This window comes from Emys orbicularis, chromosome 7 (assembly GCF_028017835.1).
Source record: "Emys orbicularis isolate rEmyOrb1 chromosome 7, rEmyOrb1.hap1, whole genome shotgun sequence".
Taxonomy (NCBI): domain Eukaryota; kingdom Metazoa; phylum Chordata; order Testudines; family Emydidae; genus Emys; species Emys orbicularis.
Window position 1 is genome coordinate 30353698 of NC_088689.1, and position 17757 is coordinate 30371454.

The 17757-nt window shown below is 40.6% G+C and overlaps 1 protein-coding gene across 1 annotated transcript in view; it reads left to right on the plus strand.

Annotated features, from left to right (window-relative positions):
• Nucleotides 1–17757, plus strand: part of KNDC1 (kinase non-catalytic C-lobe domain containing 1) — a 118955-nt gene that overhangs the window by 26674 nt on the left and 74524 nt on the right. Inside the window, exons 4-6 of the mRNA XM_065408135.1 lie at nucleotides 6491–6637; nucleotides 9136–9253; nucleotides 9686–10701. Of these exons, the coding sequence (XP_065264207.1) occupies nucleotides 6491–6637; nucleotides 9136–9253; nucleotides 9686–10701 (1281 nt within the window). The remainder of the gene's footprint in view (nucleotides 1–6490; nucleotides 6638–9135; nucleotides 9254–9685; nucleotides 10702–17757) is intronic.

Here is a 17757-nt window from a genome sequence, read left to right on the forward strand (position 1 = left end):
GTCGGCTACAGCAGCGCGGCGACGCTTCAATCACAGCTTGCTTTCAAAGGAAATAAAGTCACTGTCATTTAAAAATCATGTATTCTTTATTAATTGATTATAAACATAGGGAGGGAACTAACAAGGTAGCCCGGGTGGGGTTTGGGAGGAGGATAGGAGGGAAGGAAAAGGCCACTTCAAAAGGTCAAAATAACGACAGCCTTTTGCTTGGGCTGTCCACTGGGGTGGAGTGGGCGGGTGCACGGAGCCTCCCCGCCCCCCCCCCATGTTCTTACACGTCTGGGTGAGGAGGCTATGGAACATGGTGAGGGGGGAGGGTGGTTATACAGGGACTGCAGCGGCACTCTGTGATCCTGCTGCCGTTCCTGAAGCTCCACCAGATGCCGGAGCATGTCCGTTTGATCCCGCAGTAGCCCCAGTGTTGCATCCTGCCTCCTCTGATCTTCCTGCCGCCACCTCTCATCTCGAGCGTCCCTCCTCTCTTCACGTTGGTCCCTTCTGTCCTCACGTTGGTCCCTCCTGTCCTCACATTCAGTGGCATCTTTCCTGTACTTTGATACCGTGTCCTTCCACTCATTCAGATGAGCTCTTTCATCGCGGGTCGATTGAATGATTTCCGAGAACATTTCGTCTCGCGTACGTTTTTTTTCGCCGCCTTATCTGAGATAGCCTTCGGGACGAAGGAGGGAAGCTTGAAAAATTTGCAGCTGCGGGAGGGAGGGAAAAAAGGGAGAGAAGTATTTAAAAAGATACATTTTACAGAACAATGCTTATACTCTGTCACGGTGAACAACACTATTCACATTACATAGCACATGTGATTTTGGTACAAGGTCGCATTTTGCATCTTAATATTGAGTGCCTGCGGCTTTGGTCTTAGAGATCACAGACGCAGGTCCGGGCAAGAGAATTCGGCTTGCATGCGGCCATGGCAAGCCATTGTCTTTTGGCTTCTGCAACCTTCCTAAAAACAGCGCCCTCCTTTCCCACATACCAAGCAAAGCCCGTTGAGTGCTGCGGTTTTCCTGCTAGCCAAACGCGAAAAGCTCAGCGCCAATACCCTCCTACCCCCCTGCTTGGCTGACTGCAGGGAAGGATTTCTTTTCAGCCACAGGCAAACAGCCATCTCTGTCCCCTTCATTAAATTCCCGTATTTCAACCAGGTTACCATGAACGATATCACTCTCCTGAGGATTACACAGCGAGATAAAGAACGGATGTTGCTTGAATGCCAGCAAACACCGGGACCATACGCTGCCAGGCTTTGTCATGCAATGATACCAGATTCCTTGCTACTAGCATGGCATTGTCAAGTGTCCTACCGTGGAGGACGGAATAAGGCTGCACTGCCCAGAAACCTTCTGCAAAGGCTTTTGGAGTAACTCCAGGAGAGCTTCATGGAGTTGTCCCTGGAGGATTTCCGCTCCATCCCCAGACACGTTAACAGACTTTTCCAGTAGCTGTACTGGCCGCGAATGCATCCCAAGTCCTCAGGGCAAATTAATCATTAAAAAACGCTTGCTTTTAAACCATGTTTTATATTTACAAAGGTACACTCACCAGAGGTCCCTTTCATGGCCTCATTGTCTGGGATAACGTCTTGGGAGAGTACTTCACTCAGGCTGAGAAAAAGATCCTGGCTGTTGGGGAGAAGGGAGTGCTGTGTGCTCTCCGCAAGCTCGTCGTCGTCCTCCTCCTCCTCATCATCTTCCCCGTCCATAGAATCCTCAGGCATGGCTGAGATTATCCCCTCGTTGGAATCCACGGTCAGAGGTGGGGTAGTGGTGGCGGCCCCCCCTAGAATTGCATGCAGCTCAGTGTAGAAGCAGCATGTCTGCGGCTCTGACCCGGACCTTCCGTTTGCTTCTTTGGTTTTCTGGTAGGCTTGTCTGAACTCCTTAACTTTCATGCGGCACTGTAGTGAGTCCCTATTGTGGCCTCTCTCCATCATGCCCTTGGAGATTTTTTTCAAATGTTTTGGCATTTCGTCTTTTGGAACGTAGTTCTGCTAGCACAGAATCCTCTCCCCATATAGCGATCAGATCCAGTACCTCCGGTACAGTCCATGCTGGTGCTCTTTTTAGATTCTCGAACTGCATGGTTACCTGTGCTGATAAGCTCTGTGTGGTTACCTGTGCTCTCCATGCTGGGCAAACAGGAAATGAAATTCAAAAGTTCGTGGGGCTTTTCCTGTCTGCCTGGCCAGTGCATCTGAGTTCAGACTGCTGTCCAGAGCGATCACAATGGTGCACTGTGGGATAGCTCCCGGAGGCCAATACCGTTGAATTTCGTCCACACTAACCCTAATTCGAAATGGCAATGTCTATTTCGGTGCTACTCCCCTCGTCGGGGAGAAGTACAGAAATCAATTTTAAGAGCCCTTTATGTCGAAGTAAATGGCTTCGTTGTGTGGATTGGTGCAGGGTTAATTCGATTTAACGCTGCTAAATTCGAACTAAACTCCAGTGTAGACCAGGCCAGTGTTAGTAGGGGATTCATCCCCATGTTTGGAAGTGGAGTAGTGGTCTGGCTGGGAGACTAGTGAGAGTTCAGAAATGATTGCTCCCATCATCTTGCTATTCATGTTTTAGGCACCCAGACTTCTTGTTTGTGTAGCTTTTTACCAGTGATGTCAGTGTTTCCCATCTTATCTCAAGGATTCTACCAGACTATCAATGATCCTTAGTACACATTGTGCTTTTTCTTGGTTACCTAGCACTAACTTTAGTCTGTGCCAACTTTAGTTAAGTGGCAGAAGGAGAGTGAATAGAGCCAGTCCTTTGTGTTTAGCTGCAGTTTCTCCCTCCATGGAAAACTGTAAATATTTTCTATTATTCTTATCTAGACTTATGTCTGAGACTTTCAAAACATGTTGTTTTAGGCTGACGTTATTCTCATCCACTTAGAAGTGCAGTGGTGGATTCAGGAAAAAAAAGTGTAATGTTTCTAGGTGTCATGGAAAAGATAGCTAATTGAGACAATCTTCTGCAAAACAGTTGAGTAAATTCTAAGGAATATTCAGTTCTCTTAGATCAGATCATATACAATTCACTAACCTAACTTTGTCACAACTATGCTGTTTGCTTACAAAAAGGGATGGTACCTCTCAGTTAAGCAAACAGATCAAGCCCTGTCCATACAAGTCTGCAGCCCTTATGCAAAGTCAGGCAAGCAGTCCTCTGGTTTGTACTTTCATGAGTTTGGCTGGAGGAGCCAGGCCTGTTCTAGCTGAACTACCTTGGCTCATGTTTGACTCTGCCTCCTGTTAGAGTAGCTCCTTCCTCCCTTGCCTAAAATGAAGGCAATTCTGCCATTTAGGAAGATCAGAAAAATGGCTTGGCCTAGAGGACTGGATGAATAAAACATGATTAACTTGGTCAAACCAAGGCAGTTTGTAGTCTGTAGCTTCACTGTATAGTGTACAATTTGGTCATGCTTTTTAACCCGTGAGGGCAATATTCAGCGCCAGCAAATGCCTGTCTACATAACTTCCTCCTCCAAAGCTACACTCACATTCAATTGTGTACTTGGTTAGAAATGTTACTACATTAGAATAGTGTGCTCTAAACAGAATTTGAAAACACAATACAGTCTAAACCAAATCTGAAAGTGCTGGCTTACTGTTTTGGTTCTTGTTTTTCTTTTCTTTTTATTTTAACTAGAAAAATTAAAAGGTTTCTATTATAGATTCATAGATTCTAGGACTGGAAGGGACCTCGAGAGGTCATCGAGTCCAGTCCCCTGCCCGCATGGCAGGACCAAATACTGTCTAGACCATCCCTGATAGACATTTATCTAACCTACTCTCTTAAATATCTCCAGAGATGGAGATTCCACAACCTCCCTAGGCAATTTATTCCAGTGTTTAACCACCCTGACAGTTAGGAACTTTTTCCTAATGTCCAACCTAGACCTCCCTTGCTGCAGTTTAAGCCCATTGCTTCTTGTTCTATCCTCAGAGGCTAAGGTGAACAAGTTTTCTCCCTCCTCCTTCTGACACCCTTTTAGATACCTGAAAACTGCTATCATGTCCCCTCTCAGTCTTCTCTTTTCCAAACTAAACAAACCCAATTCTTTCAGCCTTCCTTCATAGGTCATGTTCTCAAGACCTTTAATCATTCTTGTTACTCTTCTCTGGACCCTTTCCAATTTCTCCACATCTTTCTTGAAATGCAGTGCCCAGAACTGGACACAATACTCCAGCTGAGGCCTAACCAGAGCAGAGTAGAGCGGAAGAATGACTTCTCGTGTCTTGCTCACAACACACCTGTTAATACATCCCAGAATCATGTTTGCTTTTTTTGCAACAGCATCACACTGTTGACTCATATTTAGCTTGTGGTCCACTATAACCCCTAGATCCCTTTCTGCCGTACTCCTTCCTAGACAGTCTCTTCCCATTCTGTATGTGTGAAACTGATTTTTTCTTCCTAAGTGGAGCACTTTGCATTTGTCTTTGTTAAACTTCATCCTGTTTAACTCAGACCATTTCTCCAATTTGTCCAGATCATTTTGAATTATGACCCTGTCCTCCAAAGCAGTTGCAATCCCTCCCAGTTTGGTATCATCCGCAAACTTAATAAGCGTACTTTCTATGCCAATATCTAAGTCGTTAATGAAGATATTGAACAGAGCCGGTCCCAAAACAGACCCCTGCGGAACCCCACTCGTTATGCCTTTCCAGCAGGATTGGGAACCATTAATAACAACTCTCTGAGTACGGTTATCCAGCCAGTTATGCACCCACCTTATAGTAGCCCCATCTAAATTGTATTTGCCTAGTTTGTCGATAAGAATATCATGCGAGACCGTATCAAATGCCTTACTAAAGTCTAGGTATACCACATCCACAGCTTCTCCCTTATCCACAAGACTCGTTATCCTATCAAAGAAAGCTATCAGATTGGTTTGACATGATTCTTTACAAATCCATGCTGGCTGTTCCCTATCACCTTACCACCTTCCAAGTGTTTGCAGATGATTTCCTTAATTACTTGCTCCATTATCTTCCCTGGCACAGAAGTTAAACTAACTGGTCTGTAGTTTCCTGGGTTGTTTTTATTTCCCTTTTTATAGATGGGCACTATATTTGCCCTTTTCCAGTCTTCTGGAATCTCTCCCGTCTCCCATGATTTTCCAAAGATAATAGCTAGAGGCTCAGATACCTCCTCTATTAGCTCCTTGAGTATTCTAGGATGCATTTCATCAGGCCCTGGTGACTTGCAGGCATCTAACTTTTCTAAGTGATTTTTAACTTGTTCTTTTTTTATTTTATCTGCTAAACCTACCCCCTTCCCATTAGCATTCACTATGTTAGGCATTCCTTCAGACTTCTCGGTGAAGACCGAAACGAAGAAGTCATTAAGCATCTCTGCCATTTCCAAGTTTCCTGTTACTGTTTCTCCCTCTTCACTAAGCAGTGGGCCTACCCTGTCTTTGGTCTTCCTCTTGCTTCTAATGTATTGATAAAAAGTCTTCTTGTTCCCCTTTATTCCCGTAGCTAGTTTGAGCTCATTTTGTGCCTTTGCCTTTCTAATCTTGTCCCTGCATTCCTGTGTTGTTTGCCTATATTCATCCTTTGTAATCTGTCCTAGTTTCCATTTTTTGTATGACTCCTTTTTATTTTTTAGATCATGCAAGATCTCGTGGTTAAGCCAAGGTGGTCTTTTGCCACATTTTCTATCTTTCCTAACCAGCGGAATAGCTTGCTTTTGGGCCCTTAATAGTGTCCCTTTGAAAAACTGCCAACTCTCCTCAGTTGTTTTTCCCCTCAGTCTTGATTCCCATGGGACCTTACCTATCAGCTCTCTGAGCTTACCAAAATCCGCCTTCCTGAAATTATCTGGATTATATGACAAATTTAATACTTTCAAGTCAGATTTTGAAAAGTACTCAGCATTGGCCTAACTCTACTGTTACTGAAATCAGTGGGATTTTGCCATTGACTGAAGTAGGAGCAGAGTTATGCCAACACTGAACACTTTTCAAAATCCTACTCTAAAATTCTCATGAGACCATAAAATGAGGATATCACATGGATATTGTATGGCCTGTGTCCATTTATCTGAAGTGAATTACACCTTTTACCACATTACCAAGGCCTGTGTCAGAAATCAACTTGGGCACCATAAAATCTTCCCAGTCTTCTGTTTTGCTAGGTATCATACACATAGGAGGTACAAAGCTTTTGTATACAAAATGTATCTGATATAAACTTGAATCTTAATCATCAAAGGTCATAAAAGAAAAGCTTATAAGTATGCAACCTGATATTTCTTTTTATTTATGTTATAAACATGTTCTTCCATAATATTGCTAAAAATAATAATTCAACTTTTGGACACTGTAAAAATAACACTAAAGTATGTTTTTCACTTTCAGCTTCTGCTAGGATAGAAATTATCCACATAAAATGAATAGGGATATGGCTTGATTTCTTAATGGTGAATTGATAAGATATTAAATAACTTTAATTTTAAACTTCATGCAGGCACATATCTATTCTTTGGGTGCAACACTGAAAGCAACAATTGAGTATGTGACAGAGCCTGAGATGGAATCCGAGTTTGGGCAGGATCTACAGACTCTGCTGGAACAAATGCAAGAAGAGAATCCTGAAGATAGGCCAGATACTGAGGTAAATTATCCAGCTATGATTTTTTAAAAATTTTTAGTAAGCTAACATTTTCCTTACATGTGTATAAGACATAGGAGATTTTTTTTTTTAATTTCATATGTCCAGGTTGTATAATTGACCTGAAATGTCTTCAGAGTTAGAAAAATTCTTTCGTTTCCTTCATCTCCAAAGTCTTGGCTATAAATGTAGAGAAGAGAGGAAAAATTACTTCATGGTAATTGTAGTTCCCAGAAGGTTGTACTTGTAAGATATGGATCCAAAGTCTCCCATATGCACTATCGCTTGAGACATATGATTTGTTTCTTGAGACATCTACTTTTGAAAATGTTAGAAATAAGTAAGAAAAGAGGGTATTGTACTACAAAGGAACCCATATTGTGGCTCTCAAATGTTACTTTGAGTGTATACAACAGGGGGATGAGAGAATCATGATTAGGGTCATTCTACTTCTGAGCATTTCTGGAGCATTCTTTACTGATAAGTACTAAATAAATCTGTGTTTTATTACTGATGAATTTTTCTGTAATTGTACAGCTGTTTTGTCAAACTGCCTCTGATTAGATGCCTTTTTAACATTCTAAACGTTTCTTTTACCATATTTGTTCTTATTTTATCTGTTTCTAATTGTTTACCAAAGCAATTCATAGATGTGGCTCTCAACCTTTCCAGACAACTGTACCCTTTCAGGAGTCTGATTTGTCTTGGGTACCCCCAAGTTTCACCTCACTTAAAAACTACTTGCTTACAAAATCAGACATAAAAATACAAAAGTGTCACAGCACACTATTACTGAAAAATTACTTACTTTCTCATGTATACCATATAATTATAAAATAAATAAATTGGAATATAAATATTGTACTTGCATTTCAGTGTATAGTATATATAGCAGTATAAACAAGTCGTCGTCTGTATGTAATTTTAGTTTGTACTGACTTTTTTTTTTCCTAGTGCTTTTAATGTATGCTGTTGTAAAACTACACAAATATCTAGATGAGCTGATGTACCTCCTGGAAGACCTCTTTGTACCTCTAGGGGTAAATGTACCCCTGGTTGAGAACCACTGGTGTATAGGATTTTGCAAAGTGATGTATTCAAAGAATCCATATTTTAAGTATTGGTTCCCTTACTCTTTACTATTTGACTTTCATGCATAGTTTTGCTTTAATTTGTGTTACATTAATTTTCCATTATATAGTCCAAGAATACCAGGAGGTTTATAACTTGATTCTTCTTTGCCAGTGGGTCTCAACTTGTTCCGTATGATAAGGCTTTAGACCAACCTTTTCCACCTGAGGTCAAAAGACTGCAATCAGTCCTTTGGACAGATTCTTTCTCTTATTATGCCCACTTGCCATGAAGACAATGGGAACCACCTGCAATTCCCCTTCTGGGGATCATCCAGTCATGGGGCAGTCCCCGTGGGCAAAAAGCTGGCATGGCCAGCTCCTACATCTCTTTCCCCATACCCCCGATGCAGGCAGGGAAGTGATTGGAGCATATATTGTGCTCACAGCTATCCCCAGATGACATATGGTCCCTAGGAAACTGTTGCCAACTGTAAAAAGCAACAGAGGGTCCTGTGGCACCTTTAAGACTAACAGAAGTATTGGGAGCATAAGATTTCGTGGGTAAGAACCTCACTTCTTCAGATGCAAGTCAACTGTTGCCAACTGGTACAACTTAGACCATTCCCCAGACTGCTTAATGATGGACTGGTGCAGAAAATCAAAGAGCTGTAACTGATTGGTTGTTCTCAGCTTCTCCTCTTTCTGTCCTCTCCTCTGGGCTGTTCTTAGTGGCTGCCTGGGGTATGGAAGCCAGTCCTTTGCAGGTACTCCCCTAGGCTCAGGCAAGCCGGTTGAAGCCTTAGCTACCTGTCCTGTCCAGTCTGGCATATAAGCAAACAATGGGTCAACCAGAGCCACTTTCTTCCCTCCTGGTGTAACGTAGCAGGTGATCAGAAGGAGAGTCAAAGCAGCTGCTCAAAGCCCTCCTGGAACACATCATCACTGTTCCTGGGACTGATAGCAGTAGGATGCAGTTGGGAAGGTAGTGCTCCCCACCTCCTCTCCTTAGTGACAGCCAACTTGTAATTAAATAAAAACTTTCATATGAACACAGGCCACAATTTAGAGTCATTACAAAATAGTATACTTATTTTTCTTTTGAACACGCAGAGTAAATTATTTATAGAAATTAAATTTTAAAATAGTTATCTTTACCAGTCATTCCTAATATTTCCTATGTCTAAAACTGTGATACATAACTTGAAACGTTACTTTAAGTATTCTATAGTAGCCCATGCTAGAAATAAATTATAGTTAACAATGTAATATACATACAATATATTGCAAAATGTAGGTCCTATATACTACTATCTTGTTAAAAAATTCCAATGTGCTATATATGATAACATGATCATTTTTAAGCCAAAAACTTGGAGAATTTATTTACCTTAAATAACCAGTAAATGTTTTAACTTTAATTGTCTATAGAGTATCATATCATTATGTGAAGAAAAATTGAAGTTTGCTTCCTCAAGTAATATTTGTCGAAGTCTATCTGCTGTTGGAAGAAGGGTGCTTTCAATAGAATCATTTGGTACTTTTCAAGGTAAACTTAATGTATTTCAGATTAAAATAATATATTTCAGACAGTCTTAACACGTGAATAGTGAAATCAAAGAACATGATCTGAAAGTCTTATATTCTGTCGCTGTACTCATTTTCTGTTTAGAAAGAAAATATAACCTATTTAATAACATTTGGATCAAAATATATGTGGATTCTCTTTTATTAAGAAAAAGCCAAACATTCAGTGACAATAATAAACTTACACTGAACAATTTTCCATTATGATTTATGATCACTCTCTCTAAAATTTTGTCCTTTCTGATAAAAATGACATGTTCAGAGAATCTTGTTTCTATAATGTACTTTAAAATGTGCTATGGGGGCAAAAAAGCTGCAAAGCATAAAAGAAAAGTCTTAGGAAAGATGAAAGATTTAAACACGTTTTAATGTGAACATCTGTTTTTGCATCTAGACAGCTGTGATAACATGTGGAAGGGAAAAGTGTGCCAGACAAGTGTGGGATTTAAATTATACACAAATGAAAAAAACAACATAGAAGGTGATTCCTCTACAATGGAAGACATGACAGCAAGCTATCACAGAGACTCTTCTGTAGCCAATGTGGCCTTGAATGCAAGAGAATGTGGTTTAAAGGAAATGCAAATTGATCTGAATAATGACAGATCTCAACATTCACAACTTGCAACTGAAGTTAGAAAGAGCAAAGAAGAGGACAAGCATGTAATATATAATGAAAGATTTGCTAACATTGCTTTGGAGACAAAACCATTTACTAATGACAGAGAGAGAGATGTTTTTAAGAAAAGTTGTTTGAGAAAAATGAAAACTTTTCCAAAGCTACCGCTTGAAGTTACAGACACAAGTAATGTTTTCACATCTCTAACAAACAGTGGACTACTGGCTCATAAAAAACAATCACTAACATATGAATCAGTACCTCTAGACAATAATCAGGTTGCTGCTTCAGAGGGAAAACGTAGTCCATTCAATGTTAATAATCCACCAAGAATAAAACCAAAGAATTACCAGGTCTCTGATCTTCATTTAGATGCATCTTGTGTGTGTACGCAGGTCTCTGGCATGTATCTAGAGGAATATATGCCATCCTTTAGTGGTAGAAAGAAAGCTTCTCTTTCATGTAATCATATAGAAGAATGTTCCCATGCTACCTCCGAAACTCGACATATCACTAATACATTAAAAAAACTAGATCAATCAGCTGCTGGAGCAGAAGTGGTAAACAACTATACGGCACTGGAGGACTGTATTGAAACTTCTCAAGGATCAAATGAAAATTGTTTATCACATTTTAATAAGATGGCTTCAGTGTTATCAACAAAAACCAATAGGAATGGATATGGGTCAAGCCTAATTAGTTCTCCAGAATTACTCACTGGTGTGATGAGTACAAACAATAATGAAAATCACTGTGGAAGCAGAGAATCAGAAGTCAAAAGTAATGAGCAGGTAGTAAAAACAAAATCTTCATTATATAGTTGCTGTAGTCATTTATGTGGAGAGGAAATGACTTGAATACCATGTGTTATCCATGTTTTTCCCCAAATTAACATAGCTATATAGAGTAGAACCTCACTAATCTGTACGCTTTACAATTCACATGAATTTGATCTGTCCCCTTTTCTCACCAAAGATTTATAAGTAAGGCCTGAAGTAAGGTGTCCTGATTGCTAAGCCTTCATCATTTTAATATTTTTCCAGGCTGTACTTGTATATGCTAGTACATTACAAAGTGGCAGCATATAATTTAAATTAAACTCCATTTGTTGGGATAAAGCACAAAGTGTATTTGGATGGATTATCTTTGGGTGTTTGTTTTGGGGCAGGGGGGAGGAGGGTTGTTTTTAGGAGGTTCATATGTTTTGCTGACTCACAACATTCACTAAGTTGTAGTGGACCTTCCAGGCATTAATGAGAATTAGAGTACTTGGGTGAGCTCCTGGCTTTATTGAAATCTCTGACAAACATGCCATTGACTTCAGTAGGGCCAAGATATCATTCCTTTTTGTCTTTTAAAGCCACATACATATTTAAGTTTATTTCAGAATTGTATAAAAATTCTCGTATTCATCTTCCATTCTAAAATGCCCTTCTTTATATGTGCTATGCTATGTTATTTCATAATATGCATGTATTATATGTGTATGTTGACCAAAAATGTTTTGCTTCTATGAACAGCCAAATAAACGGGGGGGGGGGGGAGAGGAAGAGTTGATTCCATCAATGTACTCTACTAGACAGTTGGGGCAACGTTGCCTCCTCCCCCTCTAAGTTCTCAGGGTGGACAAGTTTGGTCTCTGACTAGATGGTTTTCTCTTGTGTCACACTTCAACAGTCATGAGCAATCCATGGAATAGGAGAATTTGTGAATACCTACTCTGGTTGTTTAAGCTTCTCAAGTTATGCTGTGACTTGTGCAGAGTGAGCATCATGAATGTTCAGTTCTCATGCTTGATTTGCATAATTTTGCCTAGGCTCGTTTTTGTTTGTTTGTTTTTGTTTTTTTTAAATAAATAAAAAAAGTTCTTCTCTAAAGGAAAGATTGATCAGACTGCCTTCCGTAACAGAGTGTCTGCCGCATATCAGGTCTCAACTCTGAGGTATCTACCCCCTCAGCCTGAATAGTAGCAAATAACTAACAGATATCTAACTGAAGAGCTTGTGATGCAGGTAGGCTCCTGAGTTATCAAAAAGGAACTCCATGTTGGAGATTTTATATCCTCGCTCCCATCCCTACCCCCACATTGTTCCTGCCTATCAAGATCACAGTGCAAGCTCCATAGGGTTCTGTTTGCAGGGAATTCTTCTGACTATAAACACAGTGTCCCCTGTGTTCTATTCAAACCCCCTGGATTTTCATATTCTTGGACTCTTGGATAAGATCTGTTTGTTGCAGGTAATTATTTCAATTTCTTCTGATCTGTTATCACCCATTTATTCTACACACTCTTTGGGGGATGGGGAAAGTCAGATCAAAAATCAATCTTGTATCTTTTTTTCCATGATGAAGTGATTATCAGTTCCTCTGAGTTTCCATGTGCCTACTTTATTTCATAGTCACATTTGTGTGTGTGTGAATGTATAGCCTACTCATTCTGGACACAAATTTAATAAGTGTTCATTACTTTTCACCTCCTCTCTTCTGGGTGATGAGTAGCATCCTTCCCCCCTTGAATTCAGTGACAAAACTCTCATTAACTCTCATGGGGTAAGGATTTCACCCTGGATGTTCCAGTTATTCTAATCCTCAAAGGGTAGTAAATATGCTCTGAGCAGAAATGACAGACACCAAGCTTGTGACAAAGAAGGCCACGGATCATAGAGAGGTACTGGTAGAAGGAAGGGTTCTACTGACTCAGGTTCTCAACTTCCTGTCTTAGTGAACAGTCCCACATAAAACTTCAGGCTCCAACACACAAACACTTAATGCTCAAGAGACCCTGTTAAAATCCAGAAGCTCTCCTAGGTCTTTGTCTAACATAGGGTCTAGAAGAAAGCCTATTATTTAAGGAGAGGGCCATTTCAACCTACCAAATTATTTCTAGCAAGTTGTAGGTTTTTTACAAACAAGATGTTGACAAAGGCGTTGCCATATGTTCTCTAAGGCATTGTGGCACTGCTCTGGTGACCCTTAAAGGGAACCATTGACAACAACCTCTGTCCAAACAGTTCATTCAAGTTTAGAGTTAAGCTGCCTTCTTAAGCAGATGTTTTCCCACCTACAGACTAAACACAGAGTTGAGGGCTCTTTGTAAATCCTCTTTTTGAAGGAAATTCTTTTAAAGCTTCTAGCAACTGTCTTTTTGTTTCTAGCAGCAAATGATTTTTCTCCTCTGGTTTCTGGCACATGGTAGCCTTTGCCTACAGGCTCTCCTCCCCATTTAAAAAAAACAACTTTATTCTTACAGAGTAGCCCAAAGTTCTGTGACATCCTTTGTGCACAGGTGCCATACCTGATTTCCCCAGTGTCAGAATTCCTATGTCCTTTTTCCAGCAGGGCCAAAAGAAACTTCCAGATTTCTACATAACATTTTTGTCTTGGTATTGAACACAAAATTTGAGTCAAAGTTTTTTCATTTACTGCAAGGAACAAAGAGAGGGGGTGACTCCAATAAGAATGTACTTTGCCAGCTTTTCCCCTGAATGGGTAATGCTTATGTGAACACATCTGCAAAGCTACTGTATACCAGGCATTATATAATAGATATGCATATGTCTTCAAATGCAATTTTCAACAGAACTGTTCTAGCATCTCCAAGTATTCTCTAATTAGAAAGAATGCTATATAAGTCCCATCTAGTTAGTGATTAACCTTGTCCACTCTGGAGAATAGACAGTGTTTTTTTCTTATCTGTCAATAGTATTTTTCCAGAGGACATCATCTGTCTGTCTAATACCCTAACCCTGCTTCCTATGTGCTTTACAGCCAATTGGCGGTACTAAAGATGCTCGTTTGCTATTGTCCTGCTTCTCCAATGTATCTTGTCAGGGCACTTAGTGATAGCTTGCCATTCCATAAATAAACATGTATCACTTCAAGGTTGAGTGGGGACCCTTTATTTCTCTAACCAATTTCATTCCAATCAAGTGTGTCTCATATCTGTGTTTTTAAATATTTTTTATACAAATATTATGGCTTTCACACCAGAGAGCCACTAACAGGAACCTGGAGGTAGACTATTTTGGTGCTCAAACATCTGTGTTCTGTTGGTCACTCATATCTAATCAAGTGTGACAGAAGTGAAAACCCACCTAGGTAGAGAATGACATTGACCATTGGTGAAATATCATTTACAGGTAAGAAAAATTGTGTATTCCCAGAATGGTGTTCCCTAGGAGAGGGCTAATGTGTTATTTATTGCCTCATTATCTGTTTACAAGATGACAGCATATGTTCGCATAATATACTACTATTCTTGGCATAAAAGGCAGGCATAGTTCAGATATTTATTATGCCCAGATGTTTGGGTGTATAAAACTAGTATCAACAGTGAATTATAAGAATATCCCCAAACATTTTTACTTTAGTCTTTTACCAACATCATTCTCCTTAGTAGCCAGAAGGGGCATACAATACATACTAAAGAATTTTCACATTGAAGTGAAAAGTCACTAATGCCTACAATCTATATTAATCTATAATATACAGTAAAAGCTGTTTTATCCGGCACTTCACCAACTGGAAAGCTCTATATACCGGCATTTCTGATCTTCATTGAAATGCTGGTTTATAGTCTGGTTGGCACAGGGCCAACAGGGGGTTGGGGCGTGGGAGCGGGTATGGACTGCGGGCTCTGGGAGGGAGTTTGTGTGCAGGGGGGGGTGCCGGATCTGGCACCCCACTCACCTCGGGCAGCTCCCTGCAAGTGGTGACCTGTCCCGGCTGCTCCTAGGCACAGGTGTGGCAGGCGGCTCTGCGCACTCTTCCCCCGCCCCACCCTGAGTGCTGGCTGCGCAGGTCCCATTGGCTGGGAACTGAGGCCAATGGGAGTTGTGGGGGCTGTGCCTGTGGGCGTAGGCAGTGTGCAGAGCTGCCTGCCATGCCTCCGCCTGGGAGCAGCCGGGACAGGTCGCTGCTTGTGGGGCACTGCCAGAAGTGAGCACCCCCTGGATCTGGCACCCTGCACCTCCTCCCGCGCCCCAACCCATTGCCCCGAGCCCCCTCCCACATCCAAACTCTCTCCCAGAGCCTGTGTTCCGCACCCCCTCCCATGCCCCAGCCCTGCACTCCCCCTCCCACACCCAAACTCCCTCCTCAGTTAACCAGCATTTTTTACTTAGCAGCACCCTCTCTTCCCCCAATATGCCGAACAACTCAAACAAAAGCTACTCTGATTAAGAAATTTTTTTCTTAAAAATTGGGCTTGTAAACCATTTCTAATATGAAAAGGATACATTTCCAAAAAATGATACAATTTGAGAATTTCAGAAATAAATAGAGGAAATGAGGATTTTGCACAGACTTATGCATATAAGCGTATTGCTAATGGTGCAGTACTAAAGAAGTAGGGATGTTGGATAAAGTTGATATCAACAGCCTAGAGGATTCAATGGTCCTGCATGCTTTGAATACAGCCTTCTGAAACTTGCATTGCTGGAAGTCTGTAGTGCTATTTCTGAAAAGCTTAAATAGGCTTTTAAACTTGTTTTAAAATGTTCCACTGAATTCAGTGGAACATAAGCATGAGCATAAAGTTAAATGTATGCTTAAATTATTTGGGGAATTGGGGCCATAAGTAAAAAAGTTGCCCCATAGCCATAACTAGGGAAAGCAACACTGCTTACCAAGTAAACTTCATTTAATTGGACTTGGTGCAATTATTTTGCTCAAACAAGAGTATTGAGTATTTTCTGATAATATGCATAGTGCTCATACTTAATAATTTGCACAAGGAGTAGGGAGAATAAAGCCCTGATAGTGGACTCTGGAGGGGCCTTCCTTTTCTTTCCTGTTTCCCCTCTCTCCATAATGACAACATTTAGGCATTGCATACCATCTGGAATAACAGTAATCTATGTCTAGCAGTATCTGAATAACAGCCACCCAGAAGAATTAATAGCAATATAGGTAGAAACCAAGGTAACCTCATTATGGAACTACAGGATCCTCTATAGCCAGTGAAACTAATACTTCTAAATAACTACAGTACTTATTTCATCCCTCTTTCCAAAACTGAGATCTAGGACACTTGCCAGGGAAGTGTCACTCAAAAGAATACCAATTAAATAAAATTAAGTAACCTGTAACTTGCCTGCATCTTTTCTTTTCTTTCCCCATCCCTCCCACTTCTATTTTTTTCTTATTCTCCCCCTGTGCTTATCTGATTCACTCAGTCACAGATAATGGTGGTATTTCTCTTGTCTAGTATTTACCTTGTTACATCCTTTTCTTTGCTGCCTTTCTCTGAAACAGCATTTCCATTCCTATGATTCTTGTCACCTCTTCATCCATTCTGTTGTCCACCATTGCTTGCACACTCTATCCTGTGGTAAGCCTTTCCCCTTTGCTACCCTTTTTAAATTCTCTCAACTTTCCTGCTCCAGTCAATGTTCCTTTCTTTCCTTCCTCTCTCTCCTTCTCCCTGCATGTAATGAGAAAGTACAGGATGTCTCTTTCTGCTCCCCTACTAACTTGTGTGTTTCATATTTACTCCCCACATCACTGGAGCCTTAAGGGTGGATGCTATTGCTGAAGATGAACATGGGGGACTGGGCCATCTTCTTCCTCCTTCCTTTGCCAGCTATTCATTAGCTCCTCGCTGTGGTCAGAAGCACCTGATATATGGAGCAGAGGAAGCAGTCAGGTGAACAAAAGGAGGGGAGTTAGCATCAGCTTTCTGTGCAGCATCTTTGAGTTTCTCTAGGGGCAGCAGGCTGCAAGTATCAGTGAGGAAGGTTTCCTCTCTGCCCTAGCAGCTTCTCTGATGTAGAACAGAGTAGTATGGTCTCAGAGGGAAATGTGGGGAAGTTGTCATCACAGTATTTGTCGACTTGAAAGACTCTCTGAGACCAAGCAGCACTCCCAGACTCTGGCATTTTTATCCCATGGCTGAATTTGAAATGTTAACACCTATTTGCGTTATAAAGCCTCTCTCCAGGAGGAGGTCATAGGCATAGCTCAGAGACTTGTCAGAAGTATCATTGTATGAGGAGGGGAACAAAAATGGTAGCCATAAGGGACATCAAAAATCCTTCATACCAAATGTTGACCACTTTTCAAGTGAGGGTCCTGTAGCTCAGTTAGTGTCTTGTTTTTGCTGTCTGGCGAACTTTGAGAAGTTGGCTCCTTTTTAAATTTATTTTTAAAGAGTCTTGTTTTCATGCAGCTGACTCCTCTTAACTATTTAAATAGCTTTCATCAGCTATTTTTTTTTAAACAAGATCAAGAAACAGAATTGTGGATGAGCTCTTGAGCTCTGTGTCAGGCTCAAGAATACTGGTGATGGCAAAATTTGAAAATCAAACTTAATCTGATCAGGTTGGATCACATTTACCTATAGTGAAGTTAGCTATGCTTTTTTTTTATGCAACATGCTACACGTGGTGTTTGGTAGAGAGAATCTAACACATGAAAACGTATGTTAAGAGCAGACTACAAAAACATAGCACTTTAAAAAGTTATTGTTGACTGTACATCTTAACAGTTAATACAAAGTTTATACAGTTCACTTTTTAAAGGGATGTTTAAAAGGTATTAGGCCAAAGTATTTACCTACCTTGATGGCTGCCTCATGGTGAAAGTCAGTGTACCTGCAGGATTCCAGGTATGAATATAATATGGCTTCTTCTCCCAAGGCTACTGATCCTTGGTCTGATGAGAATGTTTGTTTTTTATCATCCGTGACTTGCATCAAACTGTTGTATATGTGACTGAAGGTAGTAAACCTCTGTTATAGTTATGAAACTCCAAAGCAAATATTCATAAATTATAGCCTAGGAAGTACCAGCCCCTATAAAGAACAGTAAATATTCTCTTGCATTTGTACAATAACACTTCTTTATACT